At 37.9% G+C, this 26,461-nt stretch overlaps 3 protein-coding genes, 1 non-coding gene and 1 pseudogene across 6 annotated transcripts; 2 read left to right on the top strand and 3 right to left on the bottom strand.

The window, feature by feature from the left end:
• The first annotated feature begins 101 nt into the window (after positions 1 to 101).
• LOC137944315 (3-dehydrosphinganine reductase TSC10A-like) lies at positions 102 to 3,388 on the top strand (annotated as a pseudogene).
• A 1,250-nt stretch (positions 3,389 to 4,638) lies between these two features.
• On the bottom strand, positions 4,639 to 4,965 carry LOC137944565 (uncharacterized protein At4g14450, chloroplastic-like). Its single transcript, XM_068790247.1, has one exon. The coding sequence runs from the start codon at positions 4,963 to 4,965 to the stop codon at positions 4,639 to 4,641; it is 327 nt and encodes a 108-aa protein (XP_068646348.1).
• Positions 4,966 to 6,599: 1,634 nt separating this feature from the next.
• Positions 6,600 to 6,673, top strand: TRNAR-UCG (transfer RNA arginine (anticodon UCG)). The gene has a single exon. It is a non-coding gene; the product is annotated as a tRNA-Arg (tRNA).
• Positions 6,606 to 14,416, bottom strand: LOC137944117 (DNA repair protein RAD5B). Its single transcript, XM_068789651.1, has 18 exons — positions 13,429 to 14,416; positions 12,480 to 12,613; positions 12,211 to 12,346; positions 12,067 to 12,120; positions 11,709 to 11,858; positions 11,454 to 11,605; positions 11,221 to 11,305; positions 10,673 to 10,891; positions 10,180 to 10,323; positions 9,907 to 10,062; positions 9,644 to 9,711; positions 9,212 to 9,334; positions 9,025 to 9,124; positions 8,786 to 8,898; positions 8,092 to 8,659; positions 7,864 to 7,935; positions 7,668 to 7,766; positions 6,606 to 6,901 (listed from the first exon to the last, which is right to left on the bottom strand). The coding sequence occupies exons 1-18, from the start codon at positions 14,410 to 14,412 to the stop codon at positions 6,779 to 6,781; spliced, it is 3,480 nt and encodes a 1,159-aa protein (XP_068645752.1). The 5' UTR covers positions 14,413 to 14,416; the 3' UTR covers positions 6,606 to 6,778.
• Positions 14,417 to 15,067: 651 nt separating this feature from the next.
• On the bottom strand, positions 15,068 to 24,680 carry LOC137944165 (transcription initiation factor IIA large subunit-like). 3 transcript variants are annotated; one of them, XM_068789722.1, is made up of 11 exons: positions 24,367 to 24,680; positions 21,679 to 21,840; positions 20,968 to 21,114; positions 20,691 to 20,781; positions 20,532 to 20,596; positions 17,934 to 18,062; positions 17,178 to 17,342; positions 17,023 to 17,062; positions 16,724 to 16,893; positions 15,568 to 15,651; positions 15,068 to 15,466 (listed from the first exon to the last, which is right to left on the bottom strand). In XM_068789722.1, the coding sequence occupies exons 1-11, from the start codon at positions 24,481 to 24,483 to the stop codon at positions 15,443 to 15,445; spliced, it is 1,194 nt and encodes a 397-aa protein (XP_068645823.1). In that variant the 5' UTR covers positions 24,484 to 24,680; the 3' UTR covers positions 15,068 to 15,442. The 3 variants fall into 3 exon arrangements, with proteins under 3 accessions (XP_068645823.1, XP_068645824.1, XP_068645825.1); XM_068789723.1 differs by having other exon boundaries at positions 20,691 to 20,778; XM_068789724.1 differs by having other exon boundaries at positions 24,341 to 24,442.
• Positions 24,681 to 26,461: the final 1,781 nt, after the last annotated feature.

The following is a 26,461-nucleotide window of genomic DNA, read 5'->3' as shown; positions in this document are numbered from 1 at the left end:
TTTTATTCATTTCTGTTTGAGTTCGATATGGCCCAAAGTAAATTACTGAAACTGCATATATGCTGAAGTTTAGGGTGGAGTTTAACTAACCCCCAGAGTGAAATGATTGTGAAGCATTGCTGCGCCACCAGGCCGAGAACGATCCACCTCGCTGCACTCACTACTGCATGAACATTCATTCATGGCAGGCCTGTCTCTCCTCGGTCTCCTTGTTCTTCTCCTCTTTCCTCTTTCTCTTCTGCTCCTCCTCTCCATCCTCGTAAGGCCCCGTCCGGTCAAGGTACCGATCAAAGGACGCCATGTATTCATCACCGGCGGCTCCAGTGGAATAGGGCTTGCCCTTGCCCAACGCGCCGCCTCTGAAGGGGCCCGTGTCTCCATTCTTGCTCGAAATCTTGAGAAGCTTGAAGAGGCTCGCAACTCCATCCGTCTGTCCGCTGGGGTTGATGTCTCCATTTACAGTGCTGATGTTCGGGATTTTGAGGCTGTTTCTCGGGCCATTGACGTGGCAAGCCCCATCGACGTCTTGATTTGTAATCAGGGTGTTTTTGCGGCTCATGAATTGGATTCTCAGGAAATGAAGGAAGTCAGTTTCATGATTGATATCAATTTGGTGGGCACCTTTCATTTGATCAAGGCAGCATTGCCGAAAATGAAGAATAGGACGGATCGCCGACCTGCTTCCATTGCCCTCATGTCATCACTGGCCGGTCAGGTATGCTTCTGCCATTTTGTATTCCTTCGAGGACTCTTTTTTTTTTTTTTTTTTGGATCGAAATCTCGATATGTTGCCAGGATTACAGTCGGACTCACCAAACTTTTCATTAGTTAAGATTCAAAAAGAGAGTTATTTAATCTCTTAGGCTTTAAGATTCTTTATGACATCACTTCTTAGTTCTCTCTTACAAAAAAAAAAACAGAGACTTTAATTTTCTCTCCTAATAAAGAAAAAGGAACTGGAAGTTCAGATGGGAGCTACTAATGTTCTCTGTTAGTGGCAGTGGAAACATTGGTAGACAGTTCTGGGTACTTCATTTGTCATTTATTAGGGTTATATTTACATAATGAGTGCAACGAATTTGGCCTTTTCGAATTATTTCATTCAACAAAACCTAAACAAAAGTGTGATGAACTGGTGTTTTGTCAGTGCTGCTGAGATTACGCCTTCTAATTGTCCGACCATTCAGGAGCCACAAGTACCTGTACATCGTATACCGACTTCAAATTAACCCGGCCATTGAACAAAAATCTCAATTGACATGAACTGATCATATCTGTTTGAAAGTGTTTTATGGCTTTAAGGGTAGCTCTTCTTTTTTGTTTCTTTGTTTTACTCTTCTTGATGAAATAAAAAATGCACATTAACCTGAAGATTGAAAAGAACAAGAAAAAAATAACTGGATATTATCATTACATTAGGTGGAGTGCATATTTTGGCTTTTCTTATCTGGACATAGATTGCTGGCAAATTATGTTATTTTCCATCTATCTCGTAAAAATGAGTCTTAGTACCTTAATAATTCCTTTTTAGGTGGGAATTTATGGTTACACTGCATATTCAGCTAGTAAATTTGGACTTCGTGGGTTAGGAGAGGCACTGCAACAGGAGCTCATCTCAGATGATATTCATGTGTCTCTGATATTTCCTCCTGATACAGAGACCCCTGGATTAGTACAAGGTTTGTAACATTTATTATTCAAAGTGTCATATTTATTCATGATTCCTTGTCTAAAAGCTTATTTCATGCAACTATCCACTACAGAAATTAGCATTTTCTTGAAATTTGAGCTTGATATTTCAATGCTTGCATTACCTGGTTGTTCCCCAATACTTGCAGAGAACAAGCGCAGACCAGAACTCACCAAATTAATAGCGTCCTCATCTGGTGCTCTGAAGGCTGAAGAAGTTGCTGAAAAAACTCTACGTGGAATTAAAAGTGGACATTTACTGTCACATGTAACTTTGATGGGATCATGCTTGCATTAGCAACCGCTGGTTTGTCTCCTCAGAGTTCTTACCTGGTGGCATTTTTTGAGGTGCTCCTTGCTGGTTTTATGCGCTTAGTGGGATTATTTTTCCAAAGGACATGGTATGGAACAATAGAAAGGTGGCATGCCCAAAAAAATAGTAAGTGTCTCCTTTCTTTTAGACAATCACTTGAAAGGTCTTTTATCCTTTTTTATTTATGAAATATCGCAGTTGAATAAGCCCAACATCAGATTAATTATTGCTGTGCATGACGAGTACAATTTGTTTTCCTGCCCTGTTGGCTGTAGTTTCGCAAGTCAGTAAGAAAACTCATCTTTGCATCCAAGTACTGATAGCAAAGTCCAACCATGGAAATAAAATCTGTCACTCTTTATTCGCTCCATTCCATAAATTATATTTATGATTACCTATAGAGATTGTCTGGCAGTGGACCATAATTTCAGGGGCTCTTATATGGTGGTGGCCTGCACAATGGGACTTTAATGCACTGCCCAATAGTCCATATGTTTCTGTGGCTCTTAAATAGGTGGCCTGAACTTTGGGGCTCTTAGATGTTGGCATGAAGTGATCCACAATTTTCATGTCTACTGCTGTCTATAGTTAGCATCACACACACGCTGCCCAATTATGTAAAATGTTTGTAATTTTCAAAAACACGATAGAATATGTATGTATGAGATGACAGCTAATGTTCTAGTGTCAAGTGCCTTGGCTTAAGTGAAACTTAGACATATGGTACGATCGGTGGAGTTTTGGGGGTGACTTTATGATTCTTATGTTACAGTCAAGTCTCACAGGTGTAAGGTGTTCTTGGGTTTCTGTAGATAACATAGAAAGAAATGCGTCTATTATCTTCGGATTATTGTTCTCAGATAAGTAAATTGCACTGGTTAGTACTTTGATTGAAGTCTGCTTCTTTTATGCTTTAATTCATGAGCAAGTTTTTATTCTGCTACAGAAATTTTCTGCTTCCCTTGATTTGGTTACATTAATCAAGGTTACAGGCTCTCATTATTTGCCACCCACTTCAAGAATTATGGGTATTCTTGAAGCCAAAATTTCACCAATATCTCTGAAGTAAAAAATACAGGCGTTTCTATGCTCTTAGTTAATGTAAATTGTATTTCATTTCAGGAAGCTGAGCTGTGGAGCTGGGTTTTCTTACACCTCCTTTGATTAAACATGCTGTGAAACCACTTCATTTGTGAGATGGGTATTGCTTACATTAATGCTCTTGTATTTTCTTTTTTTGTGTTTTTTTCTTCTGTCTCTGTTGTTAGATCTAAGTCCAAATGGTTAGTTCGGAGTTCATGCTCAAGGGCCACCAATGACGTGCTATTGTTGTAGTTCACTGATTTTATTTCTATATCATTAAAACACTTCTTTTACTGCTTCAAATTGGTGTCTTCCGCCACTGTTTAAAAAAAAAAAAATTAGCTTCTTGTCATTTCTTATGATGCCTCTCAGAAACTGCAGAAACTGATAATTGGGCTTGATAGTGGCTAGCAAGTGGGTAGATACTGAAGCATGTAACAGCAGCAGCGAGGCCAATATTTAAAGTTGCCAAATTCAAGGCCTCTTATCGTTGTTTGTGTCAAAGACGGAGAGCTGAAATTAAAAAATCAGAGTTTGAACAAAGTTGGAATTTGAACACAATTTTCAATTTTTCCTTTCCTCGTCTTCGTCGTCAATGATGAAACTTTCATCAATTCGTCATTTTCAGTCACTTTGCCGATTGTTTTAAAATCCTGTGGGCAGACACACGTCTGTGTCGGTTCAGGATATTCAAATGGCGTGCTTGACTTACTCTTGAATTTTTTGTTCCGACAGAAGAAAATTATTGTAACATGATAATAAGGTTTGGTCTATCCACATTGATTTCAGAATGCTTTTCTTTCAATATGGTGGTAGCAAGTCAAATTGATTTACAAATCATTTGAGTTCAATTCAGTTCAATTTTTACTTGAGTTCCGCTCTGTGTAAAACCTAATTAAGAACATTTTTCATCATAACAGTTAAGATAATAAAAGCACAGTGTTTTGGTGCTTCAGTTTCACTTCTGGGGCATGGCCCTCTGGCCATCATCACCAATTTGCCACCCGGAACTCAAAACCTCCTCATAGATTAATCTTCATTCCCCACTCTAGCGGCAAACACTTTTTCTGAAATTCCACCTCTTGGAGTAGCTAGATTCCAACAATATCAAATGACTACCAAACAAATCTGCCGACAACCGAAAGCCACCTCCCAACCACTCTTTTCATTAGGCTTGACCATGGAACAGTGGAGATTTGAAACCAATCAGCCAACTGCCTAACCATTTGGATCCCAATGCAAAAATCCCATCCTGTCCCTGGTTTCTCCTGATTCTCCCAGTTTCTCTTTGATCTTTTTTTTTCCCATTAGTATCTCGTTGCACCATGATAATGCAGATTTAATGGCGCTCACACTGCATGAATAGAATTGAATCCAGCGATACAAAAAAGGGATGGATAGAGTCATAGAACACGAATGGGAGAGATAAAACTCAAAAAGCTCATTTCATTTACAAAAAAAAAAAAACGCCCATTAAAAAGGGGGTGAATGACAATCAGAGTCTATGTAACAAAGTCTCTGTTTATCCATTAGAAGAAAAAAAAAAGTCAGATCTATGTACACTGTGGAAAAATCATCTGCACCCTCGCCGGGGGCTCGTAGTAAAACGGGGCAGCCGGATGCTGCCACGACCGTGAGATAATATTCTCGCCATCGGAGGACCGCCGATCTTTGCGCAGCTCCTCCGAAGATGTCTCAACCTTCGGATCCACGAACAGTGAAGGCGGCGACGTGGCCAGCGGAGACAAGAGCGGGATCGCGACCTTCCACTCGGATGCAAAGCTCGACGCCGGGCGCACCTGTATGGACGCCGGAGCGCGCCGCTGGAGGCGGCCGGATAACCGCCGCTGCTCTCCGGCGCTGTTCTGGGAGTCCGCCATTAATGGATGGATCAGTGATGCTGTAAGGGAGCAATGGAAGGATGAAAACCGAGTAGGAAGACGAATGTTTAGGTTTAGGCTGGGGGGGGAAGAGGAACGGCGGGTTATATTTATATGCGGAAGGGGTGAGACGAGTAACTGGGCTTTACGCGTGTGACCAGCACATGCCAGATTTGGTCAAAAAGCTCTTTCTCGTTATTTGTATGGCTTCGGCTTGAGCCACCAACTCGAGCCAAGAGCATTCCTTAGAATAAGAAGGGTGAATGCTCCCCTAACCTGACCATCTCAGGTCAAGTTAAAATAGTATGGCCGGATTAGGGTTTATTAAATTTTAATAGATTTTTTTTAATTTTTAATTATAAATTAACAAGTGTATCACATTTATCTATTTAGATTTAATTTATAAAATTAGCTAATTGTATTTAAAAGTATAACCTCTAATAATGCTATAATTTAAAAAATACCCTTAAATTATCTATCTAAAAAATTTTCAAAATTATGGTGAATTAATTTAAAAATAATTTAAAAAACAAAAATAATTCAACCCTGAGTCAAAAAAGGAAGGACAAAAACCTAATTAACGACGGATGGAAAAATAGATTTTTGTCGATAAAAAAGACAATTTAAGTGGTAGGTCACCTTATTGGTGTCGAATATGATTTCTTCTTTTCTGATTATAAACCACGTGTATTCGATAAGTTCATCTCTCGACTCTCTATAAAATTATGGTCTAGTAGAATTAGGAAAAACTTTGACCGATTAACTACTAAAATAAGCATGCTTAATTAATTTAATATAGAAGACTTTAGCATGAAACCTATGCATTTTAAAATCTCAATTAGCTTGGTTGGTTTTTGGTTAAGGTCAGATCGGAAAACTTAAAAACTGTAACTTGGATGACTCAAGAGAATTATCTTCGATCAGGGTTCTAATCGGTGTAATTGGGACTATATGACTGTATAATTAAAAATTAGAAAAAAATTAAATATTCGAATTATAAGTAGACATTTTCAAATAGACAGTTTGTGCAAGTAGGGCCTCTAATAAATAAGAAAACGTCAAAGGAACAAAACTGTTGTCCAGGCAAGATTTGCCTGCGTTTGACGCCGCAACGCCGTTCTCAGTGCGCGTTTCCTCAAGGGGCGCCGTCAACCGATGACACGTCTTCCTCCTCGCCGCCCTCGGATCAAAACGCAATCTCACGGCGGAGGGTCCACCACGTGGTTGGACGTAAATCCTCGAAAAGTAAACGAAGAGGAGGAACCACGTGGAGGGGGTGTTTTTGTCATGGAAGAAAAAGAGTGAGGGTAAGAGAGTAATTTGGGTAGAAAAGTGTAGAAGAATGAAGATGCTTCTGTGTGTCGTCTCACGTGAAAGCGAGAGATCCGGATCGCGGAGACCGGAAAATAATAAAGGCCAGAAGGGAGAGACCAGAAATTAGTCGGCGATTCGGACAAGCTGCTTTTTAGGACTTTTTCGTCACCACGTGGCTGATTCCCATTTTTTAAGGGTGGGATGAGACCTAAATCCGTAGGGGTGGGGTGTACCCGTTTTCTTATCAACACCCTACAAAAAATGGGACCCACCTCTAGTTATGGACAAATATGAATAAATTGGGTTCCATTCCGTGAAGTGACCGCATAGCGCAGTGGATTAGCGCGTTTGACTTCGGATCAAAAGGTCGTGGGTTCGACTCCCACTGTGGTCGTTCTTTTTGTTAGTAACTCTACATCTGCTAATGATAAATAGCTGGAATGAACATCAATGGGAGCAAATTTACAAAAAGACAGTGGCATCTGGTGTTTTTTGAAGTTCATCTGAATAACATTTTCAACTCTTCAATTCTAGCTGTTCGAACTTCAGTGTCTGTGAGTGCTCCAGCGATCATCCTCTCCTTCCTTGCTTGAACCTGTTGCATCCGTTCTTCTATTGTTTCCTGTCATAATGATAAAACATTGTTTTCTTTAGCTTGAAATGCTTTGCAGTTTTGTGCTGGATTGTAATATCTTGGTTAGTGAAAAGGGAACATTAGAGATTCAGTATCGAGTTTCTATCTTCCATCTGTAAGAACTCAAAACAGTCTACAGCTCTTTCCAATCCTGAACCACCAATTCATTTGGAAATGGGGATTGGACTGTGCTGGAAGGTTTTAGTAGTCCGACAGAAGAAAAACCACATGGGTGGTTTAGAGGTTGAAGAAACAGAAACCTAGAACAGAAACACTTTTTGTTCAAAAGGTATATTATATATCAATGCACTTAACAATTAGAAATATATAGTAAAGATGATTATGTTTGTCATTCATCTCAATTGATCTAGGGGAAATATCTACACCCTACAGAAAAGAAAGAAAAAAAACTGTTTGTTGTCAAGAGGATCCAGATATGGCACATAGGCTTGTTAGATGTTATTGTTTGAAGCCAATGACTACTTTTTGTCCAATAGTTCTTGTGAATTGAAGAACAAGTCAGTTTGTTTCCTGACTGCTAAATCAGTATGCTCTCTGTATGAGGCTTCAAAAGTCTGGAACACAAGTTCTACTCATTTATCTTTGGGATGAACCATGATGCAATATCACTACCAATGCAGAGCTTGCTAATACCCTCAAGTTAATTTTGCAATCTCAACCTTAAGTTAATGCAAACACCAACTAAAAGTTGTGTTCTATGACCCTATATATAACCTGAAAAAACAAATCTCACCCTAACAATGAATCGCCGGACATGAACCTTTCGTTTCTGCCCAAAGCGATGAATTCGCATGATTGCCTGCTCTTCAACAGCAGGATTCCACCATGGGTCCTGAATGTTAAATGGCCAGTTTTATAATGTCAGCTCTTGAGTTACATTTTCAAATGACTGAATTGTATTATGCTACTAGTAACTGTTTGGAAGTTACCATTAAGAACACATTAGAGGCTGCAGTCAAATTTAGCCCAACTCCTCCAGCTTTCAGTGACATCAAAAGAACCTATAACATAATTAAAGCAATGTATTACTTTGGTGTGTTAAATTAGCACAGAGAATAGTTATAAAGAGAGACCCAAAGGCATCGGACTATTTCATTGCACACAGCAAAAGTCACTAAAAGAAATAAACTAGTGGCAAAACAATAGCTAGTCCTTACCATCTTTTCATTACCCTCAGTGAACTCCTTCAGAACTCTTTCCCTCTGCTTCTGCCCGAGCTTCCCATCAAACCTCAGGAACCCAATTTTCATAGTTGTCAAAGGAATCTGTAACAGATCCAAAAAGGAGGTCCATTGACTAAAAACAATACTCTTCTCGCCTGATCTCCTTAACTTTTCCAAGCATTCAATAAGCTTTGTGACCTTTGCAGACTCTGTCCAATTCTTCTCAACATCAATTCGGAACCGATTTTCAGATGGACATGTGATGAGATCGGCCTTTGTAAGTTTATTCCTGCAAATAGGACATAGACCTCCAGATGGGCTCCGCCAACTGGAGAAAAGGCACTCACGACACATTCGATGAGCACATGGTGTAAGTATGGGATCATCAGGGGACTCGAGGCAGATCGGACATTCAGTGGCTTCACCTTTGCGGATCCCTTCAACTACCTGTTCAACATAAGCAGATGAAATTGGGTTGTTGGTGTTGCCAGAGTCCTGACCAGCTTCAAGGAACTTGCAAGCCAGCTTGTTTAAATCTGCATACTGATCAGTATCTCCTCGACTGCACACAAGGACATTAAAAACTGTCAGGACTTTGAGATTTCAATGTAAAATTTAGTCCAGCTGTCATTGTTTGAGTTCAGAAATAAGCATGAAATGCAAGCAAGACATTCAGCATATTAATCACCTCATGACAAGGAAAGGATGGTTACAACATTGCCTTAGTCGAAGAAGCAGCTCAAGAATAGAGGCATAATTGTGGAGTACTTTTCCTTGAGCCACAAACTGTTCAAACTTAACCTGTATAATCAAAACAACATAACAATCATTAAAGAAAAGTTGAAATTTAATATTTCATTGGTTCTTTTATCAGTAATCAAGACAGAAAGACACTTTAGCTTCACCAAATTTTAGATGCAAGATCACCTTGGATTTCTTGAACAGTGCTTCGTAAAAATCACGCTCAGCTTCAGATTGTTCACATTCAATAATTTGGATGTCAGCCGGTGGAAGGACAAGGATGGGCCTGAGCAGTCAACACATAAATTTTAAAAACATATACTGGAAAGAAGGAATTCCCCTTCAATTCAAGTTAAAGAAAGAGAAAGCCCACCTTCCGTCTTTATCTGTTGATTCCTTTGTTCTCCTCAGCATCAATGACCTCAGAATAGCCTTAACTAATCTAACTGCCCTTTCATCACCATTTTCATAGGGCTTCTGAATCAGTTTATTCCACCTTAACAACAAGAGAAGATCATTAAACGCCTATTGAAGAAAGAGGAAGGCAAAGTATAAACATGATTTTGTCAGTAAAATCAGACATTCAAATCAATGCCAAATGAATCTCTTATTCTCTAGATACAATAGGTAAATTATTTATATGTCAATAATTGAATCCAACTAAAATATGAATTATACAAGTGAATTCCAGCGTGAAAAGTCATTAAAACAAAAAAAAAAAGCTCTTATTTTAATTTAGAGAAGACTTGATGGTGTAACTGAAGTTAAGAAGTAAAGAGTAGATAATTTTTTTGTTTATGCATACCAGGCCCAGTTGCACCAAGGCTCAACATGCAAGAAGCACAAAAGGCTGTAGAGATCTTCCAAACTATTCTGCAGCCATTGCAACCAATCCAATTAATACAAGCACAATAGCCTACCTTCTTAATCTAACATACAATAATGTCCAAGAACTAAATGCATCCATGGATCCAATTAGTAACAGTCAAGTTCTAATAAACATTTTCCTTAAATCAATAATTAGCATAAACAAATTAGTATATAACTTATAAACAGATGTATACTAACCTGAAGGGGGGTACCTGTAAGGCACCACCTGCAATAGGATGTCAATGCAAAAGCAGCTTGAGCAACTAGAGTCTTTGATGATTTAATGGTGTGTGCTTCATCCAGAACCACTCTATACCATTCTACTTTGTGAAAAATGCTTTCCTCTCCTGAGTTCTGATCAAAACTACAGATTACTACTGAGAATTTCGGAAAAACAAAAACAGGTAATTCCTAAAAAACAGAAAAGAGAAAAAGGTGAATCAGGTAAAAGGAGGCTACCGTAGTTCTTACACTTTTGTAAGCTGAAGCTAAGACCCCATAGGTAGTTAAAACCACATCCGGTTCTGAAATCACAGTGGGGTCATTCGTTCTGTCACCTCCATAATGGACAGAAATAGAAAGTGAACCCTGCTGTGAGTGGTTCTCAAGCTCGTCCTGTAATTAAGAGAATAGTGATTATCTTCAGTGATAAACTTTAGGGCGGAAAATATGGCAAATGCTGTTCCAAGTAACTTCTACAGCTTGCATTTAAGATATGCAAAATGGAAATTATGTGTGCTCAAATGAAGCAAAAGAAAACGTTTATGGCAATATCATTCTGCCAAAAATCAGTAAATTATAAACAATGATCAATTTATATTAACCATAAAATCTAAATCCTACATGCGTTTAGATCCTTACATTCACCACTTAAAAGGCAAAGCAGTAACAAATAAAAGATTCAAAAGAAAGGTTATAGCAAAAAAGTGTTTCTTATAACTCTCAAGGACATAAAGAAATTTACCTTCCACTGGCCCAACAACGCCATTGGACAAACAATAAGAGTGCCACCTTTAACCTTCCTAGTGGAATTACGAGAAGTTTTCTGCTCCCCTCTTGCCTTGGTTTTGTCCTGCATACCTGCATTAAGTTCCTGGTTGTCTGGGCTTCCCTTACTAGTCTTGGCAAGTACAAGGGCTATTGTCATAACTGTCTTCCCCAAGCCCATGGCATCTGCTAAAATCTACATGAAGAATACAAATTAGATGCCTTACATAGGACTCACAAGAGAACTGAATTTCCTGTTCACTGCATACCAACACTTCCATCGTCTAAATAGCTGAGGATGTCTCAGTACCAAGGGATTTTGTTTTTTTCATCTTAGTAATTGCCCATCTATCTTTCTATATTTTGTAGTTTTCTCATAACATAAGATCATATGAGTACATCCAAAACAGAAGTAATCTTACCCTCCAGCACTGCATTTTAAAAGCAATGAAAAAACAATTTTAACTGCATACTGTCCAAATGCAATACATAATATAAAATAAAAAATGATAGATTAATACTTACTCCTCCTCTGGCTGCCTGTGTTGCACTAGGAAATTGAGTGGTTACTTCCCCAGAAAAAACATTCAAATAAACTGCAGAAGCTCGCCTGAAATGTTCAAGATATGGCTTAATTTTGGCTTCTTCTTTTTTTTTGGAATGAAAAGATTAGTATGAGCTATTTGGTTTTCTTTATATAGATGTTTCAGTTTTTCTTGATAAACCTAGTAACTAATGCATGAAAGGATTCACCATACTTGTCGTTAATATGGTACATTTCCCAGCATGGATGGAGTGTTTTCGCTGCTTCTTCAACATTAATTCCTTTCTCAGATTCCGACATCCAATACAGGGCTTGCTTCTGATAGGAGCGAAGATCACATTCAAGAGTACTAGGGGGCTCCATTTCCTGTAAAAATTGGCGACAAGAAAAGATGAGCTCATGTCAGATCCATCCTGAATCCCTCCCTAAAAGTCAAATGTATGAGTGAGAAGCATTTTGTGAATTTTACCTTCAAGTCATACGTGTCTACAGATCCAACAAGCTTATTCAAAGTTTTAACAGAAATAGCCTGTTCATCATTAGTTTGTTCAGGATATGCTAGATCTCCCCTTCCTCTTTTTGCAGGGGGCAGTGTTGATAGAGACTCGTCAGAACAATTCTGGATCATTTTGTTGCAAAAATCAAATTAAGCTCAGTATCTGCTTTATGCAAGTAGTTATGCACCACTTTTAGGATTCAAATTTGACCCAAAAAAAAATAAAAAAAAATCAGATGTCTTAGTATCACAATAGTATAGTGGTCATTGAACCATGCAACTGAGATACACTCATTAGAAAGTAGAGGAGTAGCAGAAAAGAATATCATACTTTAAGATTCAGAGACCGTTTTCTAGAATCAAGCTCATCTGGAGTGAATTCAGCCTACACAAACAAATATTGCGGTAAAGGTGTCAGTTTTGGCAGTGAAAAGAATTTGTTCACTTGGTGATTTAAAAAAGAAGCAAAAAAGACCTTTTGAAATGGCTTCATCTTCAGCAGCTTGAATAGAGTTGGAAGTGGATGTGTGGTGGACTCCAAGTGAGATGAAGCAACCAAGCTCCATGACAATGTGTCACCCTTGGTGAAAATTGAGCTGTGTATATAAAGACTGCATAGAATAAAAAAAGTAAAACAAAACACAAAAAGTCACATCTTTTCCGCAGAAACTGACTCCAACACAGAAGAGACCAGATATATATTACTGACAACAGGTCAATGGAGAAATGAAAGCAAATATGTACCTGACATAAAGTGGGATTTCCTGCAACAAACTCAGGTCATGTGGGGGAGCTAGACATCGCCCATGAACTTTAACTTTTGATGAATTCACAAGGGGAATGAGGCATCTTGCCCACTCCATATTTAGCCTACCAATCTGAAATAATGTTGCTTAACATCATCAACTCAGAAATGGTAAACTATACATCCATCCACATGCAGTATATAATCTCAAAAGTAGTTCATCATAAAAGAAGTCAGGGTTCGATGTCAAAGTACATCCAAGCTACTGAATATCCAAAAGAGATTTTCCAGGTCATGAAATAATATCAATATTTTCCTCATACAATGAAAAGACACTAAAACCACAATACCTCTACCCTGAAATACCGAATACCATATAATCTATCTTAAAGCAGAGATATTGAAAAGTTTATTTCCAGAGATTATGGATCCAAAAGATATGACAAGTATTCTACTTCTCTGAATGTTTCCAACTGCCTACATGTCCGGAAGCCACAGTGAGACTGTTGAGGATGGACTGATGGAGGATTGCAACAGAATTCACTGTTGCTACTAACCAATAACGCAATAGCTTGACAACTCTAACCTGCTTGCAAGTAGATAGGAACCAACCACATACATTAAGTCGATATTTGTTTTTCTCTTTGTGCAGCACACTGTAGACTCAGAGACTTCACTTGCAGCAAGAGAGCCTATCAACATTACTTATGACCATATGCTAGTTTGTCATTTTGAAGGCTATATCGTTTCTATGCGGATTTAGTAAATATTCAGGCTTAAAGATTACATGAAACTGAATGCGCCGAACCAGCAAGTTGAACAGATAACAAGTATTTTTTGTCTAACAGATTCACGTGCTCCAGACTGACCAAATGGGTTGTAGATTATATGCAAGCAAATAAAGAAATACAAAAGAAGAGATAAATAGATTTTCATAAGAGATATTACCTCTCCATATCGTTTGGTGGAGAAGCGTACAATTTCAGATGCTGCAGAAGCTGCCTTCCAAGACGCGCGATTTTGAATATGAGTCTGCCAGGCATTGCCCGAAGGAAAGTTAAAATGTACGATTTCATTATCTTCCAATTTGTTTCTCCCTTTGCAAGTTGAAAGCCCAGGTAGAGCAGTCCTCCCCACCAAAAACCAGTCGGGTTCTTCGGGGAAATCCCCTCTTTCCGCCTCAGGCTCTCTCTTGTACACCTGGATACTCCTAGCGTATTTCGCATCAGGCTTTACACGATTAATAGGACTCCACTGAGGCTTTAAATTAGATAGTGGACTTGTTTCAGGCTTGACATGCAGAATCGCTTCAGTTTTTGCAATAGAAACCGCAGCGGTTTCAGTCTTTGAGGAAGAAAATGGGGCTGTTTCAGGCTTTACATAGGGAAGTACAGTTGTTTCAGTGTTTACACGCGAAACTGGAGTCGTTTCAGCATTTACACATGAAGTGGGCGCAGACTTTACGGAAGAAATTGGGTCAAGGTAACGCTTAGACGAAGAAGAATCAATGTAACTGGTATATGGAACTAAGGCCTTCGATTCACCTTCAAAACCCACATCGCATTTATCTACTCTTACCTCAATTTTTGAAAATAAGCTATCAGATAGCTCGGAAACCATTGATTTCTTTTCATCTTCAAAACCCACATCATTTTTTTCATCTTTTACCTTGATTTCTGCGCAGAACCTATCAATTGGGTCGAAGCCAATGCAATCTTCTGTCGCCTCTTTCTTCACACGGACCCCATTACCGAGCGAAGTCCGCATCACATTCACGGAATGGCTGAAGAACCCAGGACTATCAAGGAATAGGTTGATGACGGCATTCACGTTGTCATCATATCGATTCAACGCTGAGACTATATCCGAGTCGGGTATCTCAGAGCCAAGGACTGATCTTATCTTTTCGATCCTTTCCTCGTACTCCGACATGACGGAGAAGGATTGTAGCCAGAGAGACGAAGCTTACACGACCCTGAGAAGATTGGACGGAGACGCAGAAGCTGAGGCACGAAGCCTTGGCGGGAATGTTGATGACTAATGCTGGAGTTCCTTAGTCGGACCTTTCGTTTTCTTTTTGGCGCGAAGGGAGGATATGGAAGGGGTTCGATGGTGATTTCCAACGTTTTTGGTAAAAAAATTGGCGGTAAATGGTCCTTTTGTAAATAGCTTCAAAGTTCCCGGCCATATATAACTGGTAAAAAGTTATGGTTCACGTTTTCATGTAACAGTAAAAAAAAAAAAATTGGCGGTAAAAAATCGATGAGAACAGTGAGTCAACTCGGTTATATATAAGCCGCAAGAAAATAGCCCATTCTATAGTAAATAACTTCACAAGTCGTTGGGACCCGGCCGGAAGAAGTCGGGTCGAAGGGTAGAATACTCGGATAAATTCCTTCTATTTGGGTGAGTTCCCTTGACTCACACCGAATCTAGCTAATAGAATCGTCCTGATTCAACCAGGGTGCTAATGTAAAACCTGGTAACTCATAATAAATAGTTTCATTAACATTCCATGAATGAAACTTGGACTCTGTAATTTAAATTGAACTCGGTAATGAAGTTTCATCTCAACTCAGTCAAACAACGTATCTCGTGTATCTAAAATAAGACAATACTTTAATGGAATCACGCTCAAGTTTGATAGAATTTTCTAAGCTATTATAATTGCTGTTTACAACTCAAAATATACAGCAAAGATTTTCATCCCATTTGGTTCAAACCAGATAAGTTTTTGCAGGTCAGAGGATCAATCTAGCTAGCTTAAGAAAATCCTTCAGGACCAGAAACAAGCCATGGTTTGAGCCTCACCTTTGGGGCAAATTTAGGTAATCCTTGTCGTACCATTAGCTCCCTATAAATATGTTGAGCCAGTTCTAGAAATTACAGATAAAAAGGAGCAGGAAAAAAAAATTAAAGAAAGGGACATTCAACATAAGGAATCCTGTACATGAAGCGAGCCTCAGAAATCGAACTCCCCTGTTGCCTGCATTTTCAAAAGAGAAACCAGTGAACGATAATGAAAAAATAACTTGCATTGCTTTTATAAACCCATCTAAGATGTAAGAAACAAGGAGTAGCCTCCACCTTTGTAAACATGATATCCCTATTGTTCAAGCGCATAATTCCATCTTTCAAAGTACATTTCCATCGACTCTTCGTTCTATTTACCTGAAGATAACAGAAAGTCTATCAGCAGCCCGTCAAAAACTTCTGTAGTGTGTGTTTTATCTGTGTTTGTGTATTTGTGTGAATGAATTTGGATGGAAAACCCTATTTATAAACTGGGATCAAGACTGAAAAATAATCACCGACTATGAGAACACAGCTGAGATAAGGATATTGACACGGTTGTTAGTCCGACTTAACAATATGAAGTTACTTCAGAGTTGCCTCAAAAGGTACAATTGTTTATTAAATGATATGTGGTTGGACGACACACACTGTAAACATCACCAGCAAATAGCAACATGATGCAAATTGCCAGACAGTTAGATCACTTTAAAAATGCAATCACTACGACAAAAATAACCCAATCAAATCCATGGGGTGAAGTTCTCAGCATCTCTTCCTGCTCTGCTTGGCCAAACAAAGTTGGTCCCATGAGGCAGAACTGGAAAAGAGCTCTTCGACGGCATATTTTGTTGCCATCATCTGTAATGTAAGGAAAGAACAAAACAGGAGACCTTTGAAGACAAACAAAAAAACTATTGGTGGGAACATTGGGACTACCATGCAACTAAGCGGAACCCCTGTTCCTGCTTTGGGCAACTAAGCTTTGAGTCATCCCTATTCCTATCTTGGTCATCAGAAGAAATTGGAGACTACCATGCAACTATGCGGAACCCCTGTTCCTGCTTTGGGCAACTAAGCTTTGAGTCATCCCTATTCCTATCTTGGTCATCAGAAGAAATTGGAAGGTAATCTGTCAGACACATTATTCCTTTGCCAACTTCCTAGGCCCACTGAGGGGGAAAAGAGCCCCTGCCCTCTCCTCTGCCATGTGGAAGCTTCCCCCACAAAACATGCACGTACAGCACAGATAATTTCCCCATGCAACAAAAGACCCAACCGACCAAGACCAGTCAGGCTGTCCATAGGTGAACCCAGTCCGGTCAACTGGGTTTTGACCCAGCCTATACTGTAACCCTAATTAAGCTTACAAGAAGACCAAGAACGGAAGTATATAAAGAGAAAAACATTCAGGATATAAAGTAAACACAAGACCAGAAACCCCATGTACCTTCTCAAACTGAGCCAATACTAGATGACTGGTGTTTAGTTCTTCATCACCTCCCTCCAAATCATCCAAATCATCATCATCATCATCTTCATTTAGAGGTGGTTCTTCATCCTCTAAAGCTTCACCTTTTGCCATTTTAGGCGTTCCACTAGTGTGAGGAGTAAGTGGATCTGTAAGAACACAGAATTTAAGGAAATTGTCTTCAATTTGTGTACTATTCAAAAGTATGAGTTCTAAGGAATAAAAGAAAAGTTAACCTGTATACAAAAATAGAAAAGAAAATCTCTAACAGAACTTACCATAGTATGCACCAGTATTGTACTCTTCATTGCTGAGACCCTGCAGAGAACCAACATGTTTTTCAAATAAACACAAATAGCCTTTTCCATACCACAAAAAAAAATCAGTTCAAATAGTAGTGATAGACTAAGAAGATAAGAAAATTTCTACTCACATTCTCATAAACATCCTCCTGACCATCTTTCTGTGGAACTTTACGAGTGGTATGCATCAACTTAACTAAGGCAACAGCAGCATCGGCATCATTACTGTTTTGAATACTTAATCTGTCATGAATAGGCGCAATAGATTCTTTGTTCAAATAACTCACAAGAAGCACCTGAAACAGAAAATACTATCAGAACATTTCATAAGCTCATACTCTCCTTCAAGACTTGGATCATGGCTGACATGGCAAGCACAAATGTCCATGAGATACTATTACTGCTTTTCATGTTATGTCAGGTGTCTGCATCAAAGCCACATTTATCACTAACATTGATATCATCAACAGAACCGTGACCAGATAGGTTGGTGCAGCTATATGAATGCTCTCAATTCTGCCATATGTTTTACTAGTTCGTTGCTAGGCGATCTTGTGCACTTGATACTGTCTGGTAAGGTAGATCTTTTTGGTATTGGTACAGTCATCAGACTGCTCCAACCAATAGTCCAAACCAAAGTCAAGCTCAATGTTGTCAACTGTATATACAACAAAACAAAGACCTAAAGCATGAATTCCAACAAAATCTTTTGAATGTCATCTTGTGGGTTGTAATTAGAATCTTAGAGATTACAGCATGATTTGAAATTTCCATCCAAAGCAAGCACTCAACTTTTTGCATGTGATGAATATAGAATATAGGGGATGACACAACCTTGAAGATAGAGAAAATATATAAATAACATAGTTATGCACATGAGATTCAACCTTTTCTTGCAGAGAACGCCCTAATATATCATCTCCTGATCCATCTTGCTGAGGAATATATCCACTAGGAAGAAAATGTGGAGGCAAATCCTCTCGCTTCCTTTTGCCAGATTTTGATGTGAAAAAGTCCTGAAAAAGTAGCCAAGAGCCGATTTGGATGAAACAAGCTCTAGCCACGAAAAATGTCCAGTCTACCAACTGAAGGATAGACAACCACTCATGCTGAACTTACAACAGAGGTTCCTTATACTTAAAAAGAAAATACCGACTCCAGTAACAGTTAAGGGCTGTAATAAATCAGCATAAAAGTTCACTTATTGTTCTTCTGTTCTTTAAAAGCAAAAAAATATAGCCTCAAGCATAATTTACTCCATTGACAGGAACAAATAAAACTTTGCCCTTTGCAATCCAAACATGAGAAAAAGATTTGATGAAAAAGTGGCTCCTGATGGAGGACAAAGAGAACAAAGATTGCAAAAATCACAAGCATGTTCTTTCTCATGTTTATACATATCAATAACACCCTATTCTCTTATTTTTATATCTACAAGTACTATGATAATTAAACTGCTGAAACTCAAAAAAAAATGAACGCTAAAGATTATGATAATATTTAAAAAAAAGCGAGGAAGATATTCATTTTGTTGAATGTAATCATATTCATGCATAAGTCGTGATAAGCAATACTACAAGGGGTTAAGAAAAATCAAAAGCAAGATATGAGAAGAAACTCAATAAAGGTAAATATAAAATGAATTAATGTAACATGAGAAAATGAGCAATGAAAAATATAACCTTCAGAAATCAAAATTGAGAAAAAAAAAAAAAAAAAAGAATAGACATAGTAGCTCAACATTGGGTCTTTGACACTCAAACAACTTGTTCGAGTTTTCTGTATCAACTCAGCAGACTTCTACAAACTTTCTAGGCAACTCAAGAGCCTAATTTTTCACAAGTAAGAGCAAACTGCAGAACCATGTTTCGGTGGCAATTTCACAAATACTGACTTCAGCCAATCAAACAGCTGGCCACATTGATAGCTTCATTTGTTAATTGCCACGAGCATTATCGGGGATCCAAAACACAAAGTCTATACAGACAGTTAGTGGATACTGTTGCTTTATTGGGGTAACCTTGTATGACAGAAACGCAAGAAACAGTAACTAGTGGCTGTTCAACTATAGACGTGGAGTTTAGAGCTATAACCAATGGTGTAACCGACCTCTTATGGGTATCAGTTTTGCTTACTGATTTGGGTGTCCCTTCAGTCTGCCTTTGAAGTTTTATGATGACAATAAAGCAGCTACAAAATATTGCCAACAATCCAATTCAGCATGATCGAACAAAATATATTGAGATAGATAGACATTTTGTGCACGAGAGACTTATCTCGGGAGAGATTTTGCATGCCTCACCTTTCCTCCAAATTTCAGATTGCAGACATCCTGACTAAATTAAATCTCTTCCTAGTGAGCATTTCAAGAACCTAGCAAGCAAGCTGAGACTTTACAAGATCTACATTTCAGCTTGAGGGGAAGTGTTGAAGACATGTAATTCTGTTTAAGCTTGAGGGGAAGTGTTGAAGACATGTAATTATGTTTAATTTTTCTTCCATTATGCTTATTTCTCTATTTTCCCTCTCATGTAAATTGAGTGATTTTCTTTAAATGCGAAAGAGTGGTAACATTGTTGTGAAGCGGGAAAAAGTCCTACATTAAGAAGTCTTAAGAGAAACGGATGAGTTATAAGGTTGAGCAATAGGCATCCCAAGTGGCTCGTCATTTTAGGATGGAACCAGGCTCAACCCAACGGTGGTATCAGAAGGTTGAGTGTGTGGATTGAGGTCCAATGTGTAATCCCCAGGGTATTTATGTATTGTGGGAAGTGAGAGCCAAGTTGTTTGTGTGTTATGGACATGTTGCAAACCCATTATGTACAAGCCTGGACGTGGGGGGTGTAGAGGGTGAAGTGGAAAAAAGTATTATTTCTCAATGTGGGACTTTTCCCCACTCAACAATTGTAATTAGAAAAGTAGATGGCACCACCTAGAAAATAGGAGAGTGGGTGGCGCCTATCTCCTATTTTGTAGGACTCCCCAATGTGTATAAAAGGTGTCCTTTTTTTTTTTGAATGGAATAAAAGGTGTCAGGCTCACGTATGGTGAGTCAAGTTGAGAAAGCAAGAAGTTTCATTCTTCTATTTTTCTTCCTTTCGAGTTCCCTTCCCTCTTCTTCTCCTTTTGCACTTTTTTCCCTCTTAGCTAAACTTCAGATTTCTTCAAAATGAACAATTGCCAGCTGCCGGAAATGCATTTTGGACACAGAAGTTGAAAATATTTTATTAAAAGGAAAACATAATTTAATGCAGATAAGTTGTAGGAAACAGTTCACAGGAACAGAAAAGATATCAGTCAATCCTAGTCAAACATGGCTAACTTGAGTCAACGACCAAGAAACAATGACAAAACACTGGTAAATATATGATTGTATGCCACAATAGTTACCTGACAGTAAACAAAGCAAAAGCTGACAAGGAAATGACACACAAAATATCAGCACATAAAAGAGGTATGATAATTGGTAATTTATTAAAAACAACCTTCATTGGTGGCTGAGTTATTCCACCACCACCTCCTCCTTCCTCTTCTCTTGCTTCATCATAAGCTGAAATTGATACAGAATTATTTGATCTCCAGAAGCATATAAATTTATCTACACATGATTATAACCACATAGCCATGTCCACACCATCACTTACCAACATTTACATCAACCCCTAGAGGTCGTTGATTCATACATGTTGATGTTGATGGAGATGGAGATGGAGATTGAGATTGAGATGGCTGCTGCTGCAGGACACAAAAGAAGTACAGTTTTACACTCATATGACTAAATTCCATTCCTAATTCTAGCATGTCATTTGAAACAAATCTAACAATTGTTCCTAATCATTTTGTACATCTTGAAAATGAAACAGTCCCCCGTCTATGCACCACCAGTTAAACAGAACACATCTTAAAATTTTCTTTACATACCAGGAAAGCAGGCGGCCTTCTACCCTTAGCTTCTGGAAGGGTACCATCATCAGGTCCAATGCCATATTCACTGGGAGCAGGAGGGAAGTACTGATATGCTACAGGTTCAACAGGTAAAGGTGTTGGTATTGGTGTTTGTAGAGGTGTCTGAAAAGAATAAAACATAAAGATTTAGTCAGAGAAATGTGAAAAGCAGAATCATGTTATAGTTGGGAGTAAAAAATTATAAAAACTGCCGAATTTGTCCACATAAAAGTAATAATTCAAAGTGAACAGCTCTTTTTTTCTCAAAAAAAAAAAAATGTAAACAGCTGTTTTTTGTTCTGAGACTGTTCTTTTATCCACTGCAGTATGTCTATCAGTTGTTGAAAAAAGGTCTAGCACCAACAAACATGAAAGAGTGGCAATTGAATATTTTCTAGAGAGACAGAAAGAGAGAGAGAGAGAGATTGCAGCTTCAGAAATGAAAAAATTTGAGGAAGAAAGTAAGAGTATGTTAACAAGTTTAAAATGTCAAAATTTTAGGGTAGCTCCAATATTCCATGAGAAGTGGATTGCAAATTTTAACTCTGATGATGATCAAAGCACAACAATCACATGATTGATGTTATTCAATCTACAAATGTACAACTGTTTATCGGCTCAATGAAGAAATAATATCATAAAACACGGTCAAATGAAAAAAAATAATACTAAATTCAAAGGGCTCACTGGAGGGAAGAGCATCTCTGCTGTCGGAGTTTCATACTCTTCAGGTCCTTCATATGGAACATTCAGATCACGAACAGGAGTGGGAACATGAGCTCTTGAAGCTGGGTTTCTCTCTATTGGGCCTTGGATTGCACCACATTGTAACATCTTTAACTCCCATAACTGGAAAAGAGCATTTATGAAGTAGATGAGTATTTATCTTACAAAACATTAATATCATATTTAATGCATTTCTCCACCCAACTGCCAATGACAATTCCAACAAAACAATTGGCAATTGTAACTCTTCGGCCAAGACAACTTCATAGATCTGGAAGAAATATATTTTAGCAAATTGTAAAGATCACACTAACAAATACAAAACCAATGATCACATCAGTATAAGCCAATCTATGAGATGAATGTGCTCTTTATGAGACAAACTGAAAATGATTATGCCAACAATAAAATTGGCAAAAGTAAGTTCTATACCAAATATATGTAAGTTCATAGGTTGCAGAAAAAAATGAACCAAATATACAGATTTTCCATCAAAGAACTGACGAATTCAAGTCCAATATGGAATGAACACTTATTCTGTCAAAAAGTGTTGGAAAGAGTAGGACAAGTTGCCCCAAGGTTCAAATTCAAAGAAATGTCAGCTGATTTAACTTTATCAGCGAATTTAAAGTCTGTGTTCTTCAAGAAAGTTCAAAGTTATATGGTAGAATCAGGCCTTTTATAACCAATGGAGCCCCAGCCTCCACCCCTTTTTCCTTCATTTAAGCAGTCATGTGTTACCGCAAGAATACTAATGTAGGAATAAACACCTTTCTTACCTTTCTGAACATCCTGTTTGTAATGGAAATTTAATGAAATTTGTTCTAAGGAAATCAAGTTTACATGGTCCCCTGCCTATCCCAGTACTGAGGACGAACTAATTCGGGCAGAAGATAATAAGCACATGCCTTTCTTTCAATTTATCAAACATTCAATCACCCTTTCTCATTTCCATTGTGAAGGATACCAGGTTATTTCCTTTTTTTTCTTTCACCTTTCAAATTAAATAGCTTAACCACTCCAATCCAATTAAGCTGTCTTGCTGTGCCTATAAAATAAAATGTGATCAACCTTCCCGAAAAAGCAAAGCACAAAAAAGGAAAAAAGACTTGAAGGGGTCATTTACTCCTCATAATTTATTTTATGTTTATGTATTATTATGAATTGAATTACTTTCATAATGTGCAATATAGCAAAGTTTAGGTTACCGGTCCATTCAGAAGTTGATCCATGAGAACTTTGCTGTCACCTGTTTTAACAGCCAGCCTGACTCTTTACCTCAAGGAAAATGCTCATAAGCACTTAAAGACTAAAACTCGTTGAAAAGAGATCCTATGACAATAGCCCATGACAAAGTAGTGAACATGCATATGCTCTTTTGTTTTTTTTTTCTGAAGATTAGACAAACCAAAAGTACAATTTCAACCTACTACATGCATGAATCTAGGTATCCCTGATAAACATCTAAAAGCACAAAAAAGGGACAGAATAACTTGAAGTGGTATATTGGTTTTAACATGGACTAAAAAAGGCTTTTCGTACCACCCAAGAAAGATCACCTGAACAGTAAAAAAAAATCTGCCCTGCAAATATTAATTTGACATGGTTATGAATATAATTTAGATGTAACTGCTAGTAGATTTTGAAAAGAGCAGTCAGACCAATGAAAAATCTCTATCATGAAAACAAATTAACTAAACTCTTAAAAAAGTAATACTATTTTCTCAGTATTCTTAGTGACTCAGAAAATTTGCCACCGACAGAATTTTTATCTGTCACAGTTGTGATCTTTCCATTAGTATCATCAGTCCAATTTGTATATTTGGAAAGTTAAACTTATGGTATACTGCATGACAACATTTTTTTTTTTTTTTTTTTTTTTTTTTTGCTCTTCTTCTGCATGCTTTCAATGTAAGCAAGCTCATCTCTGATGAACTCAAGCAGGCTCTTTTATTTGATTATGATGCAGCACAAATTAAAATAAGAGAAGAAAAAGTACAGACACCACAGAAGGAGAACATTGAAATTTCAGAATTCGAACAATTAGGAGTACACATCTCCCACATATTAACACCATAGTTCTTGACTGCATTTTATTTATTTGATGTTCCTCATATTTTTTAATTCATAAATATTTAAGTATAGAAAAAGATAGCTACTTCTGTACAATTTTTTTCATCGAGACGGAGAAGTGTCAATCATTTTGGGTTTCGTGTAGGTTGATGAGTTGTAATTAATATTAACGAAAACTAAACTATAGGCAATTTGTTTAGGCAGACTGTAGAGCACATGCTGTTGCCACCGAAATTGGATGAACTCCTCGTCTCATAAATAACTTGACACTGAACCCAACACAAAGCAGATGCTGTACACAATCCACAGGTAGAAATCCCACAAACAGACCAACGAGCAGAAGACACACAATGAACGAGGAAAAGGTAAATCAAGCTAAAAGACGCAAAAGGTCCATCCACTTAAATTCCCAGGAACAAGCAGAAACGAAATCATAGAGTTCAGCTTCTGCTAAAAATACAAATTCTACCACCCAGAAATTTGGACCCTCTACAAGGAAGGAAAAACTGATTCACCTAGCAACCACAACAAGAATACCTAGAAAACCTACCCAGTGAGAAAGAAAAACGGAAGTACCGATTGAAGCTCATTTAGTACAGAATCATCGACTCCTTCGTTGGTGAACTCCTGCCTGAGCTTACTGACGACGGAATCCACAACATGGAGATAGACCGAAGACACACTCGCCGCCATGTCGGGAAATTTCGGCGCCTTTCGTTGAATTCACAGAGTAGGGTTGACGCAAAACCAAGCGAAGGTGGTAGAGAAATTGGCCCAGCAGAGATCAATCTGAGCGTCCTGTCAACCGAGTAAGGTAATCGAGAGAGGGAGAAATTTTGAGTGAGGGAGATATAAATAGGTCTGCATTGTCGAAATGGGCACCGCCTTCAAATCGGGTTGCTTTGACGCAGGAACCATGACGAGTGAAAGCTTCCAGCGTGGACGAATAGAAAAACGATACGTACTCCGGCCAACAAAGAATGGTCTAACAACCCGGCGGTCGGAAGGGTCTGGTCATGGTTTCACGATTTGCAAAGTCGACCCACATTTGAGAAGGACAGGTCCGGTTAAAAGGGTTAATTCCTTGTGGCAAATGAATTACATATGAAAAAGACTAATTTTATACCCACATAACTACTTAATTTAATAGGTAAAATTAGCTATTTGGTTGTTTACTAAATACAAGTAAAGCTTTCTACATCCAAATGTTTTGTCCAAAATTTGCCAATTTAGATTGGATTGTTGGTCAAAAATCCCAAAATCTCGACTTCAATTGTCAAATTGTTGAACTAGTTCTTTTAATTACTTTGTTGGTAGTCTGTAATATCAACCTCTTCTCTTCCCATCTCAACCTCTCTTATCCTCAATGCTTGCTACAAGCCCTAAATCCTCCTCACATCTGCTTTCCGTATTGTATGATTTGAACTAGTTCTTTTAATTACTTTGTTGGTAGTCTGCAATATCAACCTCTTCTCTTCCCATCTCAGCCTCTCTTATCCTCAATGCTTGCAGCAAACCCTAAACCCTCCTCACATCCGCTTTCCGTATTGTATGATTAATTCTATTTATTACACATGCTTTATTCTATCACAAGTTTGTTACATTTGTATCGATTAATTCGGTTAAAAGATTGATGGCGAGTTGATCAATGGTGCTTGAACATCATCTTTTCTTAAGTTTTTATCTAATTTATATTAGAATTTGTGGAGTAATGTGTCTAGAGCTTATACTGATAGCAATTATTCTAAATATTATACTATTTTGTGATTTATTTGAAAATCATCAATTAAAAGAAAACATTTGATTGGTACTTGTTCTAGTAGTCACCATTATTATTCCATGGAAAAATATTAGATTGAATTAGACTCATTCCCACATATTTGAAAGGAAGTTACATAAATCAATCAAGAGATTTCCCATATGCTCAAATAGATTCTCAATATTAAGATAGGTTCATTCTCATTAATTAAAACATGCTTAATAATCTTCCTTTGTAACATTGATGAAGATTTTCAAGAACAGAAAGAACTTCATATAAATAACCCCACTCTACCAACTAAGTCGGATTTGTAAGCATTGGTGCCTATGTAACCAATTTCTCCATAGTGATGTGCAGACATCAAAGGAACAATTTGATAGGTTTGGAGTACTTACAAGAGTTTAATAACCAACCTAATCCATTTTAATTTACTGATAGGATCTAGGTCTAGTTAGGATTTCTGTGTGAAGTATTTAATGAGAAAAAAGTCGATCCTTGTATTAATTTAACCCAACAATTTGTGAATTATAATGTTAACCGTTTTCATGTGAAACGGTTTCTCATAGAGACACGATTGGTCTTAACTTCTACCGGTTGTATCTCCCTCAGTAACATGATGTCATGAATAACCTTGATGGGAGGTTGGCAATCAGCATCTACGGTTTGGTCCCTTATCTCGTCACTCACTTGACTCCTTCAGTTTACACCATCGCTGAGAGTGAGCAAAGAGCGGAAGTGTCATTTCTACGGAATCTAATTGTATGGAGGGAGGTAAGATTTTGGACTTCAGTTTATATTTTTATTCAATAAATTTCATGGGGATAATTAGAAATCCATGTTTAGTCTAACATATAATACGTTTTAAATATTAAGGGTGCTTTGAGTCAGATGATTAGCTCTGTGGAAATGCAT

This window comes from Aristolochia californica, unplaced genomic scaffold (assembly GCF_029961685.1).
Source record: "Aristolochia californica isolate CCGP_79_NKW_82.1479 unplaced genomic scaffold, dmAriCali1.0.hap1 SCAF_11, whole genome shotgun sequence".
NCBI lineage: Eukaryota > Viridiplantae > Streptophyta > Magnoliopsida > Piperales > Aristolochiaceae > Aristolochia > Aristolochia californica.
This window is presented reverse-complemented; position numbering and strand designations above follow the sequence as displayed.

Bases quoted from the DNA above. Each gene is read 5' to 3' on its own strand.
- LOC137944565 (XM_068790247.1), bottom strand. From the start codon at position 4,965: ATGGCGGACTCCCAGAACAGCGCCGGAGAGCAGCGGCGGTTATCCGGC.
- LOC137944117 (XM_068789651.1), bottom strand. From the start codon at position 14,412: ATGTCGGAGTACGAGGAAAGGATCGAAAAGATAAGATCAGTCCTTGGC. The intron at 12,121-12,210 runs GTCTTTTTTGCT...TTGTTTGTGTAG, and splicing joins AGATGAAGCCATTTCAAAAG to GCTGAATTCACTCCAGATGA. The intron at 7,767-7,863 runs GTAACTTCCAAA...TTTAACATTCAG, and splicing joins CCTCTAATGTGTTCTTAATG to GACCCATGGTGGAATCCTGC.
- LOC137944165 (XM_068789722.1), bottom strand. From the start codon at position 24,483: ATGGCGGCGAGTGTGTCTTCGGTCTATCTCCATGTTGTGGATTCCGTC. The intron at 20,782-20,967 runs GTATGTAAAGAA...TGTGTCCTGCAG, and splicing joins GAAGGCCGCCTGCTTTCCTG to CAGCAGCCATCTCAATCTCA. The intron at 20,597-20,690 runs GTAAGTGATGGT...TATCAATTTCAG, and splicing joins AGGGGTTGATGTAAATGTTG to CTTATGATGAAGCAAGAGAA.